The sequence below is a fragment of the Gorilla gorilla genome, chromosome 17 (genome assembly GCF_029281585.2).
Source record: "Gorilla gorilla gorilla isolate KB3781 chromosome 17, NHGRI_mGorGor1-v2.1_pri, whole genome shotgun sequence".
Taxonomy (NCBI): Eukaryota; Metazoa; Chordata; class Mammalia; order Primates; family Hominidae; genus Gorilla; species Gorilla gorilla.
The window spans coordinates 65,336,720-65,359,618 of NC_073241.2; the positions used below are offsets into that span (position 1 = coordinate 65,336,720).

The following is a 22,899-nucleotide window of genomic DNA, read 5'->3' on the forward strand; positions in this document are numbered from 1 at the left end:
TGGCACTATGGTAGGTCTGTGAGTTTCTGAAGCAGAGTAATCTATTCAACCAAAGGGGATGCTTAATTTCATCTGTGCAGGCACCCCCAACCAGGTAATTCTGATACCCATCCCCTTCGCTTGGTCTGAGAAACAGAAATCTTGGTGACGTGGTCTCTCAGTAAGCCCTAGATGAAGGGGGGATGGTATTGTCCACTTGTTACTGATTGTAGTGAATGCTTATAATTTTATGTGGCCTTGGCACTCATTGTGAATATAAGTGGGACTTTCCCATACAGAAGCAGAGCTCAGTCACCCTTGACACAGTTTCCAGTTCTATGTCTCCCAGTTCCTCAATGTGGTCCATCCAGATGGCTGCCTTATACAGCTGCTCACTGTCAACCACTTTGCTATGGCACAGCTAAATGCAGCTTGCCTGTCTGGCCTCGTTGACCCTCACATGGGCTGTGTGGATATGTCACAGTGACCACCTCTCAGTCACAGAGTGGTCTCCTGGAACTGATGCCTGCTTGCTTTCAACCTAATTGAAACTCCTCAAGGGAAACTTGTTTGAATAATGCCCTGGACCCAATAAAGGCACTGGCCCATATGTCCCTCTCTTTCCCTGCCTGCATTCTCTGACCTCCATATGTGTGGCCTCCAGATGTGCCATGTACTTCCCAGGACCTATAAATAATAATACCTGGAGTCTCTCTCAAGCATTGAGTCTCATCACAAGCTCTCCATCGTAAAAATCTTGAATTAAAACACTGACTCTCTTGAGAGTGTAGAATATTAATGCTTCTTCTACAGTTTTAGGCCCAGCTGTTAAAAAAAAAAAAAAAAGAGACACCCGAGAACAAACTGTGGACCAATATTTTTTGAAGTGCCCTTTGTGATAAACAATTTAAAAATTGAATAAGGCCACCCAATACAATATTATAAATGAATTGATTAGTATACTACAATCCAGATTATAATTTAAAAAATCAGATAGCTCAATTTTTTAGGAACAGAAAGTAGAATGGTGGTTACCAGGGGCTAAGGGAAAATGGGGAGTTGGCGTTGAGTGGGTATAGAGTTTCAGTGTTGCAGGATGAAGAAGTTCTGGAGATTCATTGCACAACATGAATATACTTAAAACTACTGAACTCTACAGTTAAAAATGGTTCCAATGGTAAAAAAATTTTTTTTAAAAAAGAAAACCAGACGTCTGACATCAAGCTGATATAAGGAATTTATTGTGTAAAAAAGAAACATCTAGAGAATGCCACAGACAGGCCTAGTATGGCTACAGTACCGTATATAAAAGACAATTGCTCACAATGATAGCACTGAAGCACTGAGAGATATCAAAGTACTTTCCGAATCGAAGTCAAATGATACTTAGTGTGGGTTTAATATCCTCATATATATCAAAGTTTTACTACTCTGATAATTTTGTAAACCAGGTAACCGGAACATCCAATCATACAGTTTTTGGTGATATATAACTTGGCAATAACCCAGTCTGGTGATACATAAAACTACTCACTGTACTCATCTGGTATATACCCGCACGAACATTTTGAAATTCCAATTTCTTGGTCAAGTGATATATTGCTTGAATTCATTAAATATATTTAGATTTCTGTATTATACAAACAAAGTTAAATGTACAACTAAATCAGTATATGAAAAGTGCTCACTATGTTTTTACAGGAAATAATCCTGACAAAAATGTTTCATGAATGTACTCTATACTAATTCTGCCTTTTTATACTTAATTCTAAATTTCTCCCCTCTAATTTACAAGAAATTTTGTGATTTTTATAAGAATCTATGCCTCCCCATTTCTCAGATTCTTCTCTTTTCTCCTTTATTTCCTTGCTTAAATTCAGTATAAGCTTTCTTGGTATTTTAGGTTTCATGCACATTCTTATTCCTAAACACCAGCAGTTCTTCAGAGACCTAAAATCCAGTATAGGAATAACTGTGTTAGTTCTTGAAAAAGCATTAAAGACATTTTTCCCTGAAACATACACAACATGTCATGCCAAATCTCTTGTTTACATAATAAACTGGTAATACCGGTGAATTGCACATACAGATTTTATCTCCAAGATAGAATAACTTAAATATTAAAATGTACCTTTAATTGACTTTGTAACAGACAGCAATATTCAATACAAAAATCACAAAACCCACTAACTTTAAATGCTGCATAGCACAGCATACAAACTCATCTCCCTATGACCTATTGAAACTATGACAACTTTTTAAGCTACTCTAGCATTTAAACCTTAACTAGAAATTTATACGAAACACGATTTTATGTTCAAATATGGAAATAAGTAACATAATTCCAAAACCCAAAAGCATCCCAGCATTCTGTAAAAAGAAATACCCCCAGCGGCTACATCCATGGTCACTAGCATCATTGTGCAGCATTTCAGGTACCTTAAAAAAAAAGTAAGGGAAAATAAGAGTGACATTTAAGTTTTTAGAACTACAGATTAGTTTTTAGAAAAATTTATAGGACAGTATACTAGCTTTACTTGTAGCTAGATATACTGTGAGTTAATTCCTTAAAACATGATTACATACATACTGACTCTAGCTAACAATGTCACACAGCATTTCCTAGCAGTTTAACAATGATTACTCATGATGTTCTGGGCAAGAAAAAGTTTGTATTGGTTCCAGTTTCCACTGGAAAATGAAAAGCGATATTGATTTTCCTACTTCAGTTACTGGCTGCATATCTGAACTGGATATAACATGTAGTTTGTCTTTAGTTCAGAGATAGAAAACCTTATACTATATAAGATACATATTGTCTTTGCTTACAAAGTAAAAAATAAAAATAAAATAATAAAATACAATTTTAGCAGTAAGATTGGCTGGGATTGTTTCGAGGACATTAGTGACAAAAAGATATGACTCCTTTGTTGATTAATAAACTAAGCATTCTGAAGTATACAGCATGCCAACAATATGCATCTTGTCCTAGACTTCCTACAAATCTATAGAAAATTCACTGCCTGATTACTGAGATCATACCCTAAAATGATACATCAGAAGGATATAGATATTTTTGTGAATCCGGACACATATTAAGCAAGATAAAGGTGTGATCAACAATCCAAAAAAAAAAAAAAACTCTAAAGAACCTATATTCTTATATGCCACAAATTTCTGAATATAGAATCACTTCTCATAATGACTGCATTTAAAATCTTTTTTAAAAAAATGATTTTTTTTTTTGAGACAGAGTCTTGCTCTGTTGTCCAGGCTGGAGTGCAGTGGTACAATCTCAGCTCACTGCAACCTCCATCTCCTGGGTTCAAGTGATTCTCCTGCCTCAGCCTCCCAAGTAGCTGGGACTACAGGCGCATGCCACCACCCCTGGTTAATTTTTTTGTAGTTTTTAGTTGAGACAGGGTTTCACCATGTTGGCCAGCCTGGTCTCGAACTCCTGACCTCACGTGATCTGCCTGGTTTGGTCTCCCAAAATGTTGTACTAACAGGCATGAGCCACCGTGCCCAGCCAAAAAAAAAGATATTTTATTGAGCCTATAGTCCTAGCTACTCAGGAGGCTGAGATGGAAGGATCATTTGGGCTCAGGAATTTGAGACCAGCCTGGGCGACATAGCAAGATTCCACTTCCTGCTCCCCCAAAAAGAAAAAAAATGAGGCTTTACCGAATATTTTCTCTATTTTATTGTTGGTCAATAATGTAATAAGACTTCTTAAAAACTTACCATATCAACCAGAGCAACATACATGAATAAGCCAGCAGTAAGTGCAAATATCCACATAGAAACATTTTCAGCATAATGACCAATGAAAATTCCTGTTGCCATTCCAAGATATGCCAGCATGGCTGACAATGCATTATAAAGGACAGCCTGCTTAACGGTCATGCCAGCCTTTAGTAAAACAGCAAAGTCACCTTTAACAGAAAACGAAAAAGGAGGAAAAAGTCATTGAGAAATCATTTTTAAGACACATACCAAGACACTTCCCAGATTTAAGAAAATTTTCCAGTGTTTTTCAGAGGGGGAAAAGAAAACAAAATTAAGAATGACCTAGGGTTAAAGCAGTGTTAGTAAATCACCCTAACAGCTGTAGAAACTATTGTTTTTCCTTTTTATTCTTCATCATTCAACTTGATGTACAAACTATTTTTTTTTTTTTTTTTTGAGACAGCATCTTGCTCTGTCACCCAGGCTGGAGTGCAGTGGCACCAATCTTGGCTCACTGCAACCTCTGCTTCCTGGGTTCAAGCCATTCCTGTGCCTCAGCCTCCTGGGTAGCTAGGACTACAAGTGCATGCCACCACACCTGGATAATTTTTTTACTTTTAGTAGAGACGGGGTTTCACCATGTTGACCAGGGTGGTTTCGAACTTCTGACCTCAGGTGATCCCCTTGCCCCGGCCTCCTGAAGTGCTGGGATTAAAGGCGTGAGCCACTGCACCTGGCCAGATATCTTATCCAAAAAAATTTTTTAAGGCTTACACTTTGTCAAAATGATAAATACTAAAAATTTAGTATTGTGGTCTTGCAGTGTTTTCAAGGAGCTTGGAATTTGGCCACAAAGAAGGGAGGAATGGGTGGAGAACACACATGAGATGATCAGCAAATGATAATGGTAATGCATAAATAAGAGCTGAAGAGTTCAATGCTACAATTATAAAAGGAGAAAAGAGACACATGAAGATGGAAATAAGAGAGGGGCTTCATGGGACTTGAATGTGTAACATAGATGCTGAAGATTATAAGGAATGGCTGAACATATAACAAGGAACAAAAGTGAAAATGGCATCAGTGGTATGTGTGTGAATATATCTCCAAAACAAGAAAAACAAGGACGTGAACTGGGATCCAGAACTAGGGAAGGTTTTAATGCCTAGTGACAAAGAAGAACAATATTGAAAACACAACTCATCCACTTCCCTTCAATTCCAATGAGATTCTCTTTCTCAACTTTTGTTAATGGAAGATGATTCCTTTGTATCCTGTAGTCTTATTCACCTTGTGTGTATGAAGATGATCCCTGATGTCATCAGTACGCTGGTTAGCAGACTTTTGAGAAGGCATGAAATTGATGAAGAAGTTTGCTGAACTACCATTAGCAAAAGCCAGTAACACTAGAACATTTCACCCACTTGGCAAATACAATTTATGTGGTTCTCTTACCTAATTCATGAGGCAACTCATGACAGAACACAGCAACAGAAGTACTTAAACCACTTGATAAGCCTTCAGTAAAAGCAGCACCTGTGTAAAAATCAATCAGAAAAAGTTTGGCTACATTAATTTGTGTTTTTAATCTTATCAGTATGCAAAATGAGGTAACAAGAAAATGGTATTTTGGCTGTGAATGAACAGAAGTTTCCCAAACCAACTCTGTATCTCCTTTGTAAGAAATCTTAGAGTACATTCCATGAGGTCTAAATTTCCCAAAGGAGCACATCGGGCATGAAAGAGAAGGGAAGGTTTTCTAGGCCTTAGAGTGAGCGGATAAAGTTATACAAATCTGAGGAGTAACTGCTACCATATAAAAGGCATATTCAAGAATATAAAATAAACTGTTTAAAAGGTTTAGGAAAAAACTCTCCTGTCAAGGGTATAAACATGTTTCACTTGCCTCAGAGGAATTTAACTAGATGTTTACATTTATTCTTTCAATGTTTCAGTGAGAAAACTCTAAAAAGCTGACATATTATACAATCAATCAATTATAAACCATGACTGTGCATATTTTTTTTTTTTTTTTCAGAGACAGGGTTTCATTCTGTTGGCCAGGTTGGAGTATAGTGGTGAGATCATAGCTCACTAGAACCTCAAACTCCTGGGATCAAGCGTTCCATCTACCTCAGCCTACCAGGCAGCTGGGACTACAGGTGTGTACCACCATACCTGGCTAATTTTTTTTTTTTATTTGTAGAGATAAGGTCTACTATGTTGTCTAGGCTGGTCTTGAACTCCTGGGCTTAAGCGATCCTCCTGCCTTGGCCACCCAAGGTGCTGGGATTACAGACATGAGCTACCGCACCCAGCCGACTGTGCAATTGGACATTCCTCCTTTGTCTGTTTCAGCTCTGCATAATATAGTACAAGAGGAAGAGCACTCGACTCCCAGGGAGCCAAGGCCAGGCCTAGCTATAACACAGCACAGACTCCTTGGACAAGTGGCGTCACCTTGACAGGCCTCAGCTGCCTAATTGCATGGTTCCTTCCAGCACTAAATTATTAAAATTTGTAAGTATTCTGTTATCTCCCAATTGTGGTATAACAATTTATTAGCAAAAGTTCTATAATTCTTCATAGGATAGAGATTGGTAACTGGACTTAGATGTATGAAGATTCCTTTAGCATAAAAGATGATGGAAAATATAATTTTACTTTTGTAAATATTATATTATCGATAAGGGAACTTCAATGTATAGGGAGAAAAAAAAATCTCATACATGCACCATACAAATTAAAGACTGATCTTAAGACCTTGCAATTTAAGAACAGCTTTTGACAGTTACAATTTAGGTAATGGGCTAGGTACAATTCCTAGCATTTAATCATACCTAACATTTATTGAGCACCTCATTGTCAAAGTAGTAAAAGAAAAAGTAACATTTTTATAATCTTGGAAGTCACTAATATCCTCATCTAAACTAATCTATTCTTTGTTAAAATTTGACTAGGTGTTTAATGTAACATTTTCAGAATCAATCAACAAGGAACAAATATGTAGATATATACCAATTGCTAGGCCATCGCTGAAATTGTGCAGGCCATCGCCCATTATCACCATCCAGGCCAGAGTGGCGACGCCGGCATCTTTCAGCTCCTCCCGAGAGTAGCGCTGGCTGTGACTGTGAGGATGGTGGTTTTGGTGGTGGTGATGATGGAGAATATGATGGTAGTCATGATGGTGGTGAATGAGATCGTCTGACTGGCCGAGTGTATCGTGGAAATGTGAATGGCATTTATTCTTGCACCCTCTGGGTACATATTCATTGTAGACTTCCTGTGGATGAGCATGAGCTATCATGACCTCTTCTTCTTCCAAGACTGCAGGCTGCTGAGAATCAAAGTGGGAGGGCTCTTGTGAGTCTGCTCGTAAATAGCCTTCAGTTCCTAGGAATAAACATAAAGGGCATGGGGACAGTTAGAAGGCTTTGTTAATGGACTTGGAGACATTTCAAACCTCATTGAAAAAGTCAACGAAAAATCTTAAAGCACGATAACTCCTTCATATCTGCAGAACTAAATATTAAAGTATTACTGATGAAAAACATCAATAGATTTTAATGAATTCCAGAAATGGAATGGTCTCAAATATTAAGAATGGATTTTAAATGTTAACCTTCAATAACTACCTCTCAAATGCTCCCTCAATTTCTTCTGCCTCCCTACCTTTTTAAAAATGACTTTTTTCCTCATCCTAAGAGAAGAACCTGCTTGTTTTAGAAAACATGTTATTTAAAATATTTATTTTAGAAAAATATCTTAGAGAAGTAATGAAAATTAGAAATTAAAAAACATGCATAATCCTGCCATCTGATTTCCTCTTTTTTGGAAGGCATAATTCAAGGAAAAAACAGAGAATCCGAATTATTTCATCATCACCAAGAAGCATTTATTATCTGTCTGTGCAAAGGAAAATAAATTGCCACAATAAGGTTATTTTTTTCCTCCTGTACACAGTTATCAATTTTCTTGGAACCATCCCTGACACTGCAGTCCATTTCTAGGGCAGGTATTTCCTCCCCATCATTACACATTTCACTGGAGTCCATTTGAAAAACTGAAGAGGGGGACGGGCGTGGTGGCTCACGCCTGTAATCCCAGCACTTTGGGAGGCAGAGGTGGGCGGATCACAACGTCAGGAGATCGAGACCATCCTGGCTAACACAGTGAAACCCCATCTCTACTAAAAATACAAAAAAAATAGCCAGGCATGGTGGCGGGTGCCTGTAGTCCCAGTTACTCAGGAGGCTGAGGCAGGAGAATGGCGTGAACCCGGGAGGCGGAGCTTGCAGTGAGCTGGGATCGCACCACTGCACTCCAGCCTGGGTGACAGAGTGAGACTCTGTCTCAAAAAAATAAAAAAAACAAAAAACAAACAACAACCATATATCAAAACAGTGTGGTCTAGGCACAGTGGCTCATGCCTGCAGTCGTTGGGTGCTGAGGGAAGGCCTCTAAAGGAGATACCTGATTCGAGACCTGCACAACAAGAGGAGGAATGCACGTAATGGTCTCAGAGAACGGTATTCCAAGTACAAGGAATAGTGAGTGCATGGCCCGGAGACAAGCCTTATGTGCTCCCAGTGTGAAAAGAGGGCCAGTGGGGCTGGAGCACAGTGAACAACGTGGGAGAGTGGTGGGCTCAGCGGGACCTTGAAGATCATGGCAAGGAGCTAGGTTGAAAATATGAATCTTAACTCAGTCTGTCCGACAAGATATGCCAAGCAAACTGCCAAGTTTCAGGAAAAACAGGAGAAACATGGTAGATACAACCTTAGGCAAGTGATCAAAATTACCACCACCAATAAGTGACAAAGAATCGTATCAGGTGGCACACCATGTGACAGAAAAGGACAAGTACCATTTTGCGGTATTCCTGCCAAAACTGATCAACCTAATCATGCAAAAATACTAAACAAACCCAAAAGTAGAGGCAACTAAATGCAATATTTGATCCTGAATTGTACTCTGGAACAATATTTTGGTGGGGGTTGGGGGAGTGTTGGGGTAAAAAGCACTATTAAGGCATTTGGAAGAATAACGTCTACAGAGAATGGCACTGTATCAGTATAAATTTCCTGATTTAATAATTAAACTCTGGTTATATGAGAGAATGTCCATTTTCCTAGGAAACATAAGTATTTAGGAGTAAAGAAACATCATGTCTATAACTTACTCTCAAATGGTTTAGAAAAAAAGTGTGTGTAGCTGGCCCTTTAGTCACTAAAAAATTAAAGAAAAAGGTGTGTGTGTAGACAGAGCTAGAGAAAGACAGTGTGGTAAAATAACTGGGGAATATGAGTGAATGGGATACAGGAATTCTTTGTACGATTCTTAAACTTTTCTATGAATATGAATTTACTTCAAAATAAAAAGTTACAGAAAAAATAAATGTAAATATACAAAAACAACGTACTCACTGGCAATATTTTAAAAAGTATGAGATACTGCAAAAACCAAAACCAAAAGGACATGGTCCCATTTCTTCCAGATAGTCAAGTTGCCTGCAAATCATACAGCAATGAACTCCCTCCAGCCCTAAAATTTATGCATAAGAACTTACGATCATCTGTATCTACTTTTTCCTCATTTGTTGAAAGTTGAGATTCATACTTGGACAACTGCTTCTTAATCTCCACATCATCATCATTTTCAGGTTTCTTCTGATTCTAAAATAGTGAGGGAAAACAATACTTTAAAACAGTAATTTGTTTATATGTACAGCTTTCAATCAATAACCAGGTAAGCAAAACACACAGAATGCCCCCACAGTCATCTACTCTAAGTATGGTCCCACACTAGCAGCACACTATCTCCTGGGAACTTGTCAGACATGCATACTCCCGGCCAGGCGCAGCGGCTCACGCCTGTAATCACAGCACTTTGGGAGGCCGAGGCAGGCAGATCATGAGGTCAGGAGTTCGAGACCAGCCTGGCCAATACAGTGAAACTCCATCTCTACTAAAAATACAAAAATTAGCCGGGTGTGGTGGCATGCGCCTGTATTCCCAGCTACTCGGGAAGCTGAGGCACAAGAATCGCTTGAACTCGGGAGGCGGAGGTTGCAGTGAGCCAAGATCGTGCCACTGCACTCCAGCCTGGGTGACAGAGGGAGACGCTATCTCAAAAAACAACAAAAAAAATCCAGCTAGGGGCATTTCCTTCAGGCATCTAGTGATCTGGTAACCACCTGCCTGGCTTCCTCCATGCCTCTTCTGCACACTGAAACCCCAAACTTCCCATACTTTTTATAACCTAAAACTATAGTTTTTTAGTTATTAAAACACTTTTCTTTAATAAAACACCATTAACATGATTTCTCTTTTAAAACAAGCCTCTATTAACCCTGAATTCATCACTGGGCTTTTTAATCATCCCAAATACCATACCAGAGATATTGTCCCTAAGTCCAAGCAGCCTTTATGTTGTGTAAAGGTCACTGTTTGAACAATGGTGTCTGTGTATCATCTACTTATACAGAACATTTAAAATAAAAGTTATCACATAAATAACAGATTTCTTATTTGCAGTACCTTTGAATATGATGATCACCACCATACCTAAGATTTCATTCAAGCTCTAATACCATATCAAGTGTCTATACATTCTTAGATTTTAAGAGCTTTTAAAGGCAAACATGGCCGGGCATGGTGGCGAACGCCTGTAATCCCAGCACTTTGGGAGGCCGAGGCGGGCGGATCACGACGTCAGGAGATCCAGACCATCCTGGCTAACGTGGTGAAACCCCGTCTCTACTAAAAATACAAAAAATTAGCCAGGCGTGTTGGCGGGTGCCTGTAGTCCCAGCTACCCAGGAGGCTGAGGCAGGAGAATGGCGTGAATCTGGGAGGCGGAGCTTGCAGTGAGCCGAGATCGCGCCACTGCACTCCAGCCGGGGCGACAGAGTGAGACTCCATCTCAAAAAAAAAAAAAAAGGCAAACACACACACAAATCTTTACACTTATCCTGAATATAATGCCTCAATCAGAGAAAGTACTTAAATATTTGTAAAAATAAATGAACTCAGGGTATCTTAAATCATTTATGCTGGTGCTTTATTTCTCATTGGGCAATTGTTCTAGAAAGTAGTTTAACCAATTCTTTCATTCCATAAGTATTAAGGGCCCACAATGTTCCCTATGCTAAATGCTGGGAGCAGAACATAAAATAAGCCCCACAATCTCTGTTCTCATGGAGCTTACTATCCACAGGGAGAGGGTTTTACACAGGTAATGATTATATACTTCTTTGACTATAATTTTTGACACATTTTACAACAGAAAAGAACAGAGCGCTATTAAGAATGTATAATAACATGACCTCAATAATTTCCAGGTGGCCACTGAAAAAATATAACTTATACCAAGACCTAAAGATAGGTAGGAATTTGGTGGGGAAGGTTGGGGAGGCAGCATTCCAGGCAGGGAGTAGCACCAGGAAGGGGCCAGCACTGTTCTGGAACTCAAAGAAGTACAAGGTGGCTGGAGCCTACTAGGTCAGAGAGGGTGGCCAGAGATGAGGCTGAGGCAACTAAAGGAGATCAGACAATAGGACTCTGTCGAGAATAGTGGGCTTTGTCCAAAAACTAATGGAGCCACTGGAGGAAGGATTTTAAGTAGTGGTGTGCAACCTCATCATATTTTCATTTAAACAAATCACTGCCCGCTCTGTGAAATCTAGATTGGGAAAAGGAGGAAAACAAAATAACGTGGACGGGCTCCTATTAGGAGGCAGTAACTGTCACTCAGGTGGGAGATAACCATGGCCTGGACTAGCAAGAAAGATGGAGACATGACAGCAAGAAAGATGGAGAGGAATGGAGAGACCATGGACATATTTATTAAAACTTGGTTGGATATGGGGATGAGGGGGATATCAGAGATGATTCTCTGGTTTTCGGCATGAACAATAACCTTCACTAGCAGAAGGTTAACCTTAAGTAGCAGAAGGCCTGTAACCTAAAAATATGATATACAGAATCTCCCAGGGATGCAGGATGGATCTCTTAAGAAAAATCCTAAGTAAAATGCCCTGTTACTAGCTTGAAGAACTCCCTATACTCACAATATAATGAGTAGTATTTTTCTTTTTGAGAGAATTAGATTAAAAATTATTAAGTAACTTTAATATCTGGATGCCTTTAACAAAAGATAAACTCAGCATATTCCAAAAAGGGAAGAGAACATGTAACATTTGCAAAACTCCTATGGGAAGTCTTCATCTAGAAATTATGCTTATTTGCTGTTTCATGCTCCTTAAACATTCAATATTTACTACCATCGATTATGTACCAGACACTACTCTACACGTTGGAGAAAGAGCTGTAAACAAGACAGAGATCCTGGCTTTTAAGAGCTTACATTCTAGTAGATACTATTTTAAAGCAGAGTGCATCAAACTACTCTGACTATGACCCATATTAATATATGTAATGTAAAATAGTAATATATATAATATTATTGTTGCATTTAAAAATATTGGTTATGACATACAGATTGATTTTACAACTCACTAACAATCTAGAGTTATAACCTAGAGTTAAAAAAGAAAAAATTATTCTGTGTCAGATAACAGAGGGCCTATTTCTTGGAGTCCTAGGTTAAAGAGGGCTAAGTTAAAGAAAAGCTATCCTTAGCTGGGCATGGTGGCATGAGTCTGTAGTCTCAGTTACTTGGGAGGCTGAGGTTGGAGGATTGCTTAAATCCAGGAATTTGAAGTGCAATGAGCTATGATCATGCCACTGCACTCTAACCTGGGCAACAGAGGAAGATGCTGTCTCTTAAAAAAAGATCCTGTTTTCTTAAAAAAAGAAAAAAAAAAAAAGAAAAGCTGTATTTAGGTACAATTTGGAAACGAAATTGAAATGAGAATGTTAAATAAATTATGACATTTTGACCCAGACGTACAGTTAAAAAAAGAAAACAACCCATCCCCAAGTCTCCCAGAATGAAAATTGATCTTTTTTTTAAATGTAAGAAAAACTGCAGAAGACTTAAAGAAGTAGGAATAAACTAGTCCATATATGGCAGATAACCTAAAACTATGATATATGGGATCTCCCAGGGGTGCAAGATGGCTCTCTTAAGGAAAATTCTAAGTAAAAAATGCCTGAAGAGCTCCCAGTACTCACCATATAATGAGTAGCTTTTTTTTTTCTTTTTGAGATAATTAAATGAGATTAGAAACTATTCAATAACATTAAGAAACAGTCCAAGGGAAGCAATTGCATCAATGGGAACACAGAAGATGACTTCCTTGATTAAGAATAAATAAGCTATTCTTATTTTACTTCTTCCCTCTATATTTAGGTCCACTAAAGAGAAGGTTCAAAATTTTTAATTTGAGATTTCGGTGAATGTAAAATCCCTAAGAGCAAATACTCCTAGTATGTAAACACTCTCCTGTTTACACATGCATTTGTTTCCCACAGTGAGCTCTATGCTCAGCAAGAATCAGCTGTGTTAGTTTTGAAACCTCTTCACGCCAGTCATACTTATTACTGTAATTGCACAATTTAATTACACATTGCTCAAACTATGAAATGATGGTAAGGAGTTACTTCTTTTTTGGGGGGTAGAGACAGTGTATTGCTATGTTGCCCAGGCTGCTCTCAAACTCCTGGCCTCAAGCAATCCTGCTGCTTCAGCCTCCCAAAGTGCTAGGATCATAGGCGTGAGCCACCGTGCCTGGTAGGGGATACTTAATGCCGTGAACACAAAAGCTGAATACTTGGAAGATTCAAAGGCAAGGTGCTAAAAAAAGATATCAAATTACGTAAGGCTACCACTGAATAAATTTTTTTTTTTTAATTTCCAAAACCTAGATTCTACGTTCAGAATAGCTTTAAGTGTGTAATCTCTTGCTCAATTTTAGAGAAACCAAAATTGGAAATCATAGATGAAGCAGCATGGCTGATAAAGAAAAAAAGAAATGATACAGAATACGGAACTCCAAGTTGAAGAAAATCCTGGTCAATATCAAGTGACCAGAATATGAGTGTACAGATGTATTAGGTTAGATTAAAATGTTGAGATATGAACACATCACTTTTCTTTTCTTATTTTTTTTTTATTTTTTGAGACAGAGTCTCACTATTGCCCAGGCTGGAGTGCAGTGGTATAATCTCAGCTCACTGCAGCATCCGCCTCCCAGGTTCAAACAATTCTTGTGCCTCAGCCTCCCAAGTAGCTGAGATTACAGGCATGAGCCATCTCACCTGGTTAATTTTTGTATTTGTAGTACAGATGGGGTTTCACCATGTTGGCCAGGCTGGTCTCGAACTCCTGGCCTTAAGTGATCTGCCTGCCTTGGCCTCCCAAAGTGCTGGGATTACAGGCATGAACCACCCCACCTGACCCACATCATTTTTAAGAGTCTCCTGACAGTCTTCTAAATGACTTGCCTGATCATATCAAATAAAAAGTGGCAAATTACCATAGGCGACTCAAAAGGGTTTTTTTTTGGCCAGAAAGAAAGAGCCTATTGTTTGACTTCATACCATTTCTGATCCAATTTGCAAAGGGCAAGTCTGTAAAAGTCACATACCCTTTAAAAGAAAACAGAACATTTAGCTACTGGGTGACTAACTGGAAATTAATGACATTAGTTAATCATAACTACTAATAAATATTGATAGTGTATCCATGTATACACGATGCTTCTGGTCTTCAAGACCCTGCTGGTACCTTGTCTGGTCACTTATACAGATGTTCATCCTTGCTTTTCTTATCCTGTCATGAGTTTCAAAAGAATAGCAAAGATAGAAAACTTCACAGCTATTAAGATATAGAAATGCTCCTCATAAATATCTCTGGGACCAAAAAGTACTTCAAGGGTACTGAACTCCCTCTCAAATAAAGCTCATACAACCTGGGTATGCTATTCTAACAATCTAGTTAGAGTACTACTATAAATAAATATCTGAAGCATAGTAAGTACTCGGTATACTTTTTCTTACCTTTTTCTTCTTATCTTTAAATTGTTTGATCAATGTGAGGACATGTTCAACAAGAAACATGAAATACAGGCCTCCTAGAGCTGTTAGACCCTTCCACGTGGAATCAAAATAGGCACTTTCTTCTATGTTTTGAGAAGACAGATGACTGAAAAGTGGTCCTCTTTTCATTTCCATTGCTGGTTCTTCATGGCTATGACTATGGTGGTGACTTGCATGAGACTGAAGGCAAAATAATTTGTTATTTATAAATTCATCAGTTTCACACAACAAGTCAGAAAGTTGGCTAGGTAAGGTCAAAATTGAAATCATTCAGTTATGCAATTATTCAGATACTTCAGAGATGAGGTGAAGTTTAGGACATTAAAAATAAAATGACCAATGAGCAGCTAGCTATCTAGAACTTAATGCATGTCATGTACTTCAGATACATTCCCAGTGACCCCCATAATACATAAATAGTGAGCATTTTCAATGCTTGACGAATTACCATGGCCACAAATAACAGGAATACTAGACTTAATGTGCACAGTTTCTACAGCTTATTTTCCCAACTGAAAAGCCCATACCAATGTCATCAGACTAGCGTTGTAAAAAGCCTAGCATGTGTGTGTTGGGTCCTGGCATGTACCCGAGATCCAGGTGCACTGCCCTAGCAGCCTGTAGCTAAGTGGAGTAGTAACTACTGCTATTGCACATTAGGGAATCGGGTGTGGAACACACTAAGAGACTAGGGGATCACAGAGTATACCCCATACACACGCCACTTTCTATCAGTAGGTATTCCCGAATGTCTGCCATCTGGTGGTCCACCAGCTTGTCAGGGCAACATAGTTTTCTTTAACTACTGAATGGAACATGAGATTTGTAGTGCTCTAGGTATGGTGTGATTTCCTTTTCCCACATACTTGAAAACCTTTAATGGGAATTTAAAGAATGAAACACGCATATTTTTTAACTGAGCATCTATTCCAAATATCTGATGGAAAAGTAATTCACTTTACCAAACTTGTTTTATGTGTCATGAAGTGTAAATCTTTAAATACATACATAAACGTTCAACTCTGAAGAAAACCTCCAAGTTTCTTGGGTACATAAAGGGTCACATATTTTATTTCTTGGCAATTACACTAACAGATAAAGCAGATAACTCACATTGCTGCAGTCTATCACAGTACTAATAGCCAGGCAGAATTTGTCTCTTTTTATTAAGTGGGTTTCAAAAAGTTAAATTAGTCTGTGTTTTGTAAAAGGAAAGCAAAATTCACAAATGTATTAAGATCGAGCAGAAAAATACAGCTTTCACTTACCAAATATATTTTAAAATAAGCTTTTCTAAACCAAATTTCTAACATTTTATACAAAAAATTCTAGTATAAACCAAAACATATTTTTTTTCAATGTTGAATAATCAAACACTAACAGGACAAATTACTATACTTACATGTGGAAGAAGGTGTAAAAAAGCATCACCACTCAAAGTCCCAACAGCCAGTGCCACAAGGAAACTCAGGAGAAATTTGAAAAACACCCGATTCATGAGAGGCACTAAGATAACCCCCAGCAGAGACAGGAAACTGATGATGGAAATGGCTATAAAACCACCAACCCAGGCTGTCAAACAAAACAAAACAGAGCAAAGAAAAATTATACAACTAATAAACTTTACAAGAAAGACTTTTGGAGAGCAGCATAAAGCAACACGTAAAAGGAGAGAAGCTAAAAACACACAAATTCAATGCAAATAGGACCTACCGTGGCAATAGCACAATAACCAAGAAATCTGTTGTTGGCTCAAATGAACAACCTGACTGGTACTTAAGAACTCTCCAGGTAAGGAGCATAGCTCTAATGGGAAATTCTTCAGGTCGGGGTGAAAGAGGAAAAAAAAATGGTTACCAAGGATGAACTGTAGCTCACTTAGGAACTGAGCTTTCAGACTCCCATAAGAGCTAAATGATAAAATAATTTTTTTTTTTTTTTTAGAAAAAAGGAAAAGAAAGAAAAGAAGAGGAAGAAACCAGGAATTCAATAATGTCCTCAGAAAACAAAGCAGTGATTCCTTCCTCATTACTTTTGAGCAATGAGACCCTACGCTATAGCAGAGCCTATCCTAGCTTCACTTATCAATAAGAATGCATCAGTATTAGGTTTCTAAGCAGCATAAATGAACCCAAGACCTCTTCCCAAGCAGTGTGACATGATATAAAAATCCCAAATTTCAGGTGATCCTGACACCTTCTTGTGGGATGAACCCAAAGAAGTCATAATTGAAATTTTATTTTCTGGGTTTTTTTTTAAAGGGCAGGGCTAACACCCTTCCTTGCTTTCTTCACATTCAAGGCAAAGAACAACTAAGACGACATATTCAGAATTGTACTGGAAAACAAATAGGCTGATGCAAATCTAAGGAAAAGCACAATATAAATGAATCTACTGAAATTGTTTTTACATAAAAAAGGCAATTTTACCTATTTGTAATGAATAGGTCTTTGGAGGGATTTCAGCCTTCTTTTCACTTGTATGAATCAGACAAGATCTAGCATCAATTTGGTTGATGATGGCTGGACAGAGATAGTTGAACTCTGTTGCATTCAGTGGAACCTGGATGCCCATGCCATGAGATGTCAGTAGCTTTGATGCATTGAAACACTGAAAGAAACAAAGCAGTGAAAATCACCAAAAGGCATCCCCATTAGAGTAGTCTGATGACACAATACCCTTTTTACTAATGCTACTCCGTTTTCTCGAGTTAATGAAAATTAAAATCAACTTCTGTTTTGAGCACTTTGGAACTTGCCTCCAGCTACCTGGCGATACTATGTCACCACAGTGGTATCCCACCTCTTCTGTCTACCTCATCAGAGAAGCAGTACATCACGAGTCACCTAGGGAGAAAGCCTCAAGTGGAACAAGCATGAGGATAAATGGAGATTCACAAGCCTGTTAACTCACTGTATAAACGTATTAAGGAAATGAGCTTTAATTTCAAAATGGGGCTCATCAGAGATTGAGAAATATGTTGCTTCAGTACTAACACTATCCTACTTGGCCTAAACAAGTCCAAGACATGCCTCTCTTCTAGTAATGACTCTACTTGCAAAAACTCAGTTCTGTCTACATACCTGGCAAAGTAATGCTCTGCAATGAGAGGATATTAAATTATGCAGATTATTCTTGTGGAGGGCAAGGCTGGTTAATAAAACAAACCTGTACCGGCAGGCAGATGTTTTCAACTATTTAATTAGATGACAAACTTAGTTTGAAGATACTCCTCTGTGCAATCTCTCCCCCAGCCAAAAAAGAAAAAAAAAAACACCAACAAAAAAACCCCAGACTGGCTTTAGTACCAGTTTCTCATCTTCTGAAAGACATTTTCAACTCCCACCACAATTCTCAGTTGGTACAACTCAGAGCAAACTTTATCACCAGGGCTGCTATGGCTATGGCCACTACTAGGATTAGTCCAGAATTAGTACAGTCACATGCCGGTTTGAATGAAGTACTAAAGTTTTGCTTATTAAACTGTATCAACTAATTCCTTGTTCCTTTTTTTTTTGGACATAATTCCCTGTTCTTGACATCTCTCAGCCAAGGTGAATTACGTACAGTCTGGAAGTCTACTCTAGAAAAACCACATGAACTCAGAACCTCACTGTCCCAACTTTTCCCTTGTCCAGCATGACATTCATGGAAACTGCTCCAATTTCAATCCTTCCTCAAGTCATGGTGGACCTTCTGTCAAGGAGGCAGCAGTGGTATTCTCAGTAGTCTTCAGCCCCCTCAGTCACACCTTTCCCTACAATATGGATTCTAACTCCTGCTTTCAACCCCTCATTTTCTATTTTTTATTAATAATGTTCACCTTTATAGACTTTCTCTAAAGATAGCCTTGATATCTTTCTCTACATATTTTATATTCTATATTAGAAAAAATTGTAGGAGGCAGCACTATGCTCACCAAAACAACTGTTCCCTAAGTTCTGAATTGGGAATGTTTATAACATAGCAGGCATGCTTTGTGGCAAGTGCCTTGCTGAGAAGGTGGAAATTCCCTTTTCAATAACTTCAACATTTTACTTTTACTTTAAACTCCTCACAACTAGAGATAGAGTAGCAGAGACAGGACAGACACACAGGTATATTAAAATAATGAACAGCACTCATCTTACCTCCTGAGGATTTTCATTTGTGTTTGTGGAATACATAAAGCCTTTTCGGGGCTCACTCACAGATTCATTTGTTTTCCTACCAGCCAGCCGGCTCACCCGGCTCTTTTCTGTGACACTGGGTGGAGTGGAGCTGCTTACATCTTTGGGGAAGAGTTTTCCAGGTCTTGGAGTCTCTATTGTCTCTAGAAAGTGAGTTCCTTCAGAGACAGTGTTGTACACAGTTGAGGTCACTTCACTAGCACTAACACTGTCCTTGACATTCCTTCTACCACTGGCATGTTCTGGTCGGTGAGCTCCTTTCCCCTGGCTGTTTCTAGGATCTTTACCTGAACTATCTGAGTCATGGTCTGGGCAAAGAGCTTTTCGCTTATTTTTACCAGAAGCAGCATGATTACGGTGAGAGTGATGATCACGGTCAGAGTGATGCTCGTGGTCTGAATGATGCTCATGGTCTGAGTGATGCTCGTGGTCTGAGTGATGCTCGTGGTCTGAGTGATGGTCGTGGTCATGGTGTATATGGATTCTTTTAATCTTATCTATGCCTATATTTTGAAGCAATTTTCTGAACCCTTCAACTGACAAAGAATTATTTTCTCCATAGCGGTAGAAAAGCTGTTGTAGATGATATTGCCGTGTGGTAATTGCCAAGTCAACATTAATGCCAGATTCCCAATTAGGACTAATTTTCTCAGTGGTCTGGGGGAAAGCAGCTGCTTTTAGTTCATGAAGGGGATTTGTGACAGAGAGGGCAAAGGTCAGGATCAAGATTACAGATAACTTTCTCGCCATTGCGCCTTCCTAGAAAAGACAGGAAAAAAAAATTCTTGACTCACTTCTAAAACAAATTGAATTAAGAAACCTCGTACTGAAAATTAATGTGTAATCAAATAATCAAAGTTGCCAGAGCATCATGTGGTGTGACCAGTGTGACGCTAGGTACTGTGAAGATGGAAAGAACTAGAGTCCTACGCTCTACCCTTGCATTCCTAAAACACATGAAACAACTGGAGAAGAGCTGAGTGCTAAGAGACTGCCATTAGCACTGTAAAAGCAATAGTAATTCAGAGACAAGGGAGATCCATGTGGCCACAGCCATCAACTTCTTACTGAAGTTGAGAATTTATTTGAACGATTATTTGAATCATTGAGGCCAATGATTCATAATTAAATCTAGGCTGGGTGTGGTGGCTCATGCCTATAATCCCAGCACTTTGGGAGGCTGAGGCAGGCAGATCACCTGAGGCCAGGAGTTTGTGACCAGCCTGGGCAACATTGTGAAACCCTGTCTCAAAAAAAAAAAAAAAAGAACGAAATGAAATCTAGCTACCTTGATCATCACCATCATTTCATAAAATAACCTTCAAACACCAAAAAATAGAAATAATAATCTCAGAATTCACATATTTAAAAAATTTTAAACTAATACACTCTCCTTACATACAAGCCCATTTAAGACCCCTTTCCCCAATCACAATCCTCAAAGGTGCTCAATTTTGCCAGTGTATCCCTCAGGATATTTTCTATGCATACTCAAACACATGTATACTTAATTTTTTTTTTTTAAGTTTTTTTTTTTTTTTCTAGAGACGAGGTCTCACTATGTTGTCCAGGTTGGTCTTGAACTCCTGGCCTCAAGAGATCCTCCACCTCCAATTCCCAAAGTGCTGGGATTACAGGCGTGACCACTACGCCCAGCCTCAAATAAGTGTATACTTTAAATACACATTGAATCTTTTTTCCGACTTGACAATGAATCAGACACATTATGTCCATACACAGAATTCTTAAAGTAAACTGAACTTCATGAAAAACTCACTGTAGCATCCTTGTGTTACTACAAACCAGTCAACATTTAATCACAGGCTGTTAATCATCCACAGCAGTGTTTGGAACCAAAGGCCTATGCCCCACAGAGGAGGGAGCAATTGAGTTGGAGCTTGAAAAGCAGCATTCAGTTAAGCAGAGCCAGAATTCAGTTAATTCAGATCCAGTAGGATGTCCAGCACCAACGGTGGAGGTGATGGTGGTCAAACTCACATCTCCAGCAAAAGACGCAGAGGTCAAGTTTACAACTAAGCAAGAGCATGAGGCTATCCAGCTCTACCACGGTCAGCTGTTCTTTGCACAGGGCTCTCGCATTCATTACCTTATCTAAAATACCGGTAAAACCTATTTTGCAAGGCGAAGGAGGAAAACACATGAAGGAATGTATATTACAAGTACTCGTTAAACTCACGTGTTGCACAAGTGCGGGGTATCATACAGGAAACAGTGGGAAATGGAGGTACGGCGTAGAACGAGGCTCCTGAAAGAGGAATCTTTGGGGCTTGAAGTTTCGGGAATTCTTTTACTAGGTAAAAGATAAACATTTAGAAATCATTCCCAGGAGAGAGGCGAGGAGCGGGGTGGGAGGGGACTAGCACAGGGGACAGCTCCGAGCCTTTCTCCAGGGAGGATGCTGAGCGCGGTCGTGGACCCGTTGAAGGATCTCCTTTCCTGCAAGTTGGTGTGTGCTGGAGGAAAAAGGAAAGCAGAAGGGAAGGGCCTTAGAGAAAAAGGCGAGTACAGAAAAAGGAAAAGAGGGCACAAAGCTCTCTTCTAAAAGCTTTTTATTTCTAAACACGTCAGTCCCTTCTTCGAATATGGGATGAAAAGTACGGATCTTTTCCTCAAAAAATCCTCCGTTGCACCCCGAAGCCCATCTGAGCACCTTAAGAAGTCCGGCTCTCTAGGGTGAGTGGGCGCCTGCGGCGGGCTCCCCCCAGCATCCTCTTTCTGTAGCCCCCCTGCCCGGTCCGCAGGATCCGGTTCTCCGCAGAACCACCCCTCCCCCGCCACGCCTGTCTGGCCTGAGGAGCTCCCCTCCCAGCCGCCCTGCTCCCGGACCTTAAAGACTCACGTCTCCGCGGCCTCGTTGTCCCACGGCCCGGCCACGCGCGCAGGTTTGGTTCCACACGGGCGGTCCAGAGGGCTCGGAACGGGCCCACTGGTGTCTTCGAGAAATCTCTACCAGGCGCGAACACGCGGTGGTTTCATTGGGTTGGCTGCCCCTCGGTCCGGGGGCAGCGCCGCGCAGCCACCCGGCAGCCGCGCCCCTAGCCTTCGCGAAGCTGGAAGACAATCACTAATTACCGCCGCGCGCAGCGCCGCGGGGAACCACCGCCCCCTTCGCCCAGGACTGCAGGGCATGCGCAGTGCGACCCCGGAACCCGGCTCCGCAGACGGATCCGCTTTTCCGTGTGTTCGCCGACGCCGCGGGGGCGTGGCGCGGCCGTAGCGCACTGTAAGCAGTTGGGGGTCATTTCTTCGAGGCCCTACTCGCTAGCCAGGGCCCCCGGGGCCAGCCCTGGCTGCTGCTGGGAGCCGGGTCGTAAGGGGCAGCGAGAAGTTTCTGACGCTGCCCAGGCACATGAGCCCCGGGTCCTTCGGGAGGGTCCCGAGCCACTCGGGTCGGATTTCGCTCTTGGGACAAAGGCCTGGCTCGTGCGCGGAGCGGGGCCACGGTTCAAGAGCAGAGCTAGCAGAGCGGCGGCCTTGCCCGGGGGTTCCAGCCTGCGGTGGGAACTGAGAGTCTCAGGGGGGCGGGGCTGGGCTGCCTCCGTCTGGCCCTCGGCTGCCTGCGAAACGTGGACCGGGTGATGCCTCAGGAGAAACCACCCTAGTAGTTCCGCTCCGAGGGCGGAAGTGCGCGTCTCTTGTCTGTGCGGCTGACCAGTTGGCGACATGGTGGCACCCGTGCTGGAGACTTCTCACGTGTTTTGCTGCCCAAACCGGGTGCGGGGAGTCCTGAACTGGAGCTCTGGGCCCAGAGGACTTCTGGCCTTTGGCACGTCCTGCTCCGTGGTGCTCTATGACCCCCTGGTAAGAGAGGTCGCTGGACGGCCGACCCTTGTGCTTTTCGGGTTGAACCTGTGGACGTGCTCCGGGCGCGCTGTTAGTTGCCGCCCCAGACCTAAGAGGCGAGTCGCGTCGGCTCAGGGGAGCGGGGTTTGGGCTCGGAGTCTCCAGTGGACCTGCCGGACTCGCTCCTCACCCCTCACCCTTTGCCGTCTCAC

The 22,899-nt window shown here is 40.6% G+C and overlaps 2 protein-coding genes across 5 annotated transcripts in view; one reads left to right on the forward strand and one right to left on the reverse strand.

Annotated features, from left to right (window-relative positions):
* Window positions 1–1,198: 1,198 nt before the first annotated feature.
* Window positions 1,199–22,041, reverse strand: SLC39A6 (solute carrier family 39 member 6). Of its 2 annotated transcripts, XM_019013957.4 has the most exons (11): window positions 21,744–22,026; window positions 21,081–21,357; window positions 18,845–19,642; window positions 17,144–17,324; window positions 16,117–16,286; window positions 14,676–14,894; window positions 9,281–9,386; window positions 6,727–7,104; window positions 5,164–5,244; window positions 3,724–3,914; window positions 1,199–2,418 (listed from the first exon to the last, which is right to left on the reverse strand). In XM_019013957.4, exons 3-11 carry the CDS (start codon window positions 19,631–19,633, stop codon window positions 2,266–2,268), a joined length of 2,268 nt encoding a protein of 755 aa, XP_018869502.3. In that variant the 5' UTR covers window positions 19,634–19,642; window positions 21,081–21,357; window positions 21,744–22,026; the 3' UTR covers window positions 1,199–2,265. The 2 variants fall into 2 exon arrangements, with proteins under 2 accessions (XP_018869502.3, XP_018869505.3); XM_019013960.3 differs by lacking the exon at window positions 21,081–21,357 and having other exon boundaries at window positions 21,744–22,041.
* The window catches only part of ELP2 (elongator acetyltransferase complex subunit 2), a 46,948-nt gene continuing 45,806 nt past the window's right edge, over window positions 21,758–22,899 (forward strand). The window contains exon 1 of one of the 3 annotated variants that reach the window (XM_019013956.4): window positions 21,758–22,705. In XM_019013956.4, coding sequence (XP_018869501.1) covers window positions 22,568–22,705 — 138 coding nt within the window. In that variant the 5' untranslated portion in view covers window positions 21,758–22,567. The remainder of the gene's footprint in view (window positions 22,706–22,899) is intronic. The other 2 variants (XR_002003475.4, XM_055368101.2) reach the window with 2 other exon arrangements.

Bases quoted from the DNA above. Each gene is read 5' to 3' on its own strand.
- SLC39A6 (XM_019013960.3), bottom strand. From the start codon at position 19,633: ATGGCGAGAAAGTTATCTGTAATCTTGATCCTGACCTTTGCCCTCTCT. The intron at 16,287-17,143 runs GTAAAATTGCCT...TTTGTTTGACAG, and splicing joins GACCTATTCATTACAAATAG to CCTGGGTTGGTGGTTTTATA. The intron at 14,895-16,116 runs GTAAGTATAGTA...TTTTGCCTTCAG, and splicing joins TTTTACACCTTCTTCCACAT to TCTCATGCAAGTCACCACCA.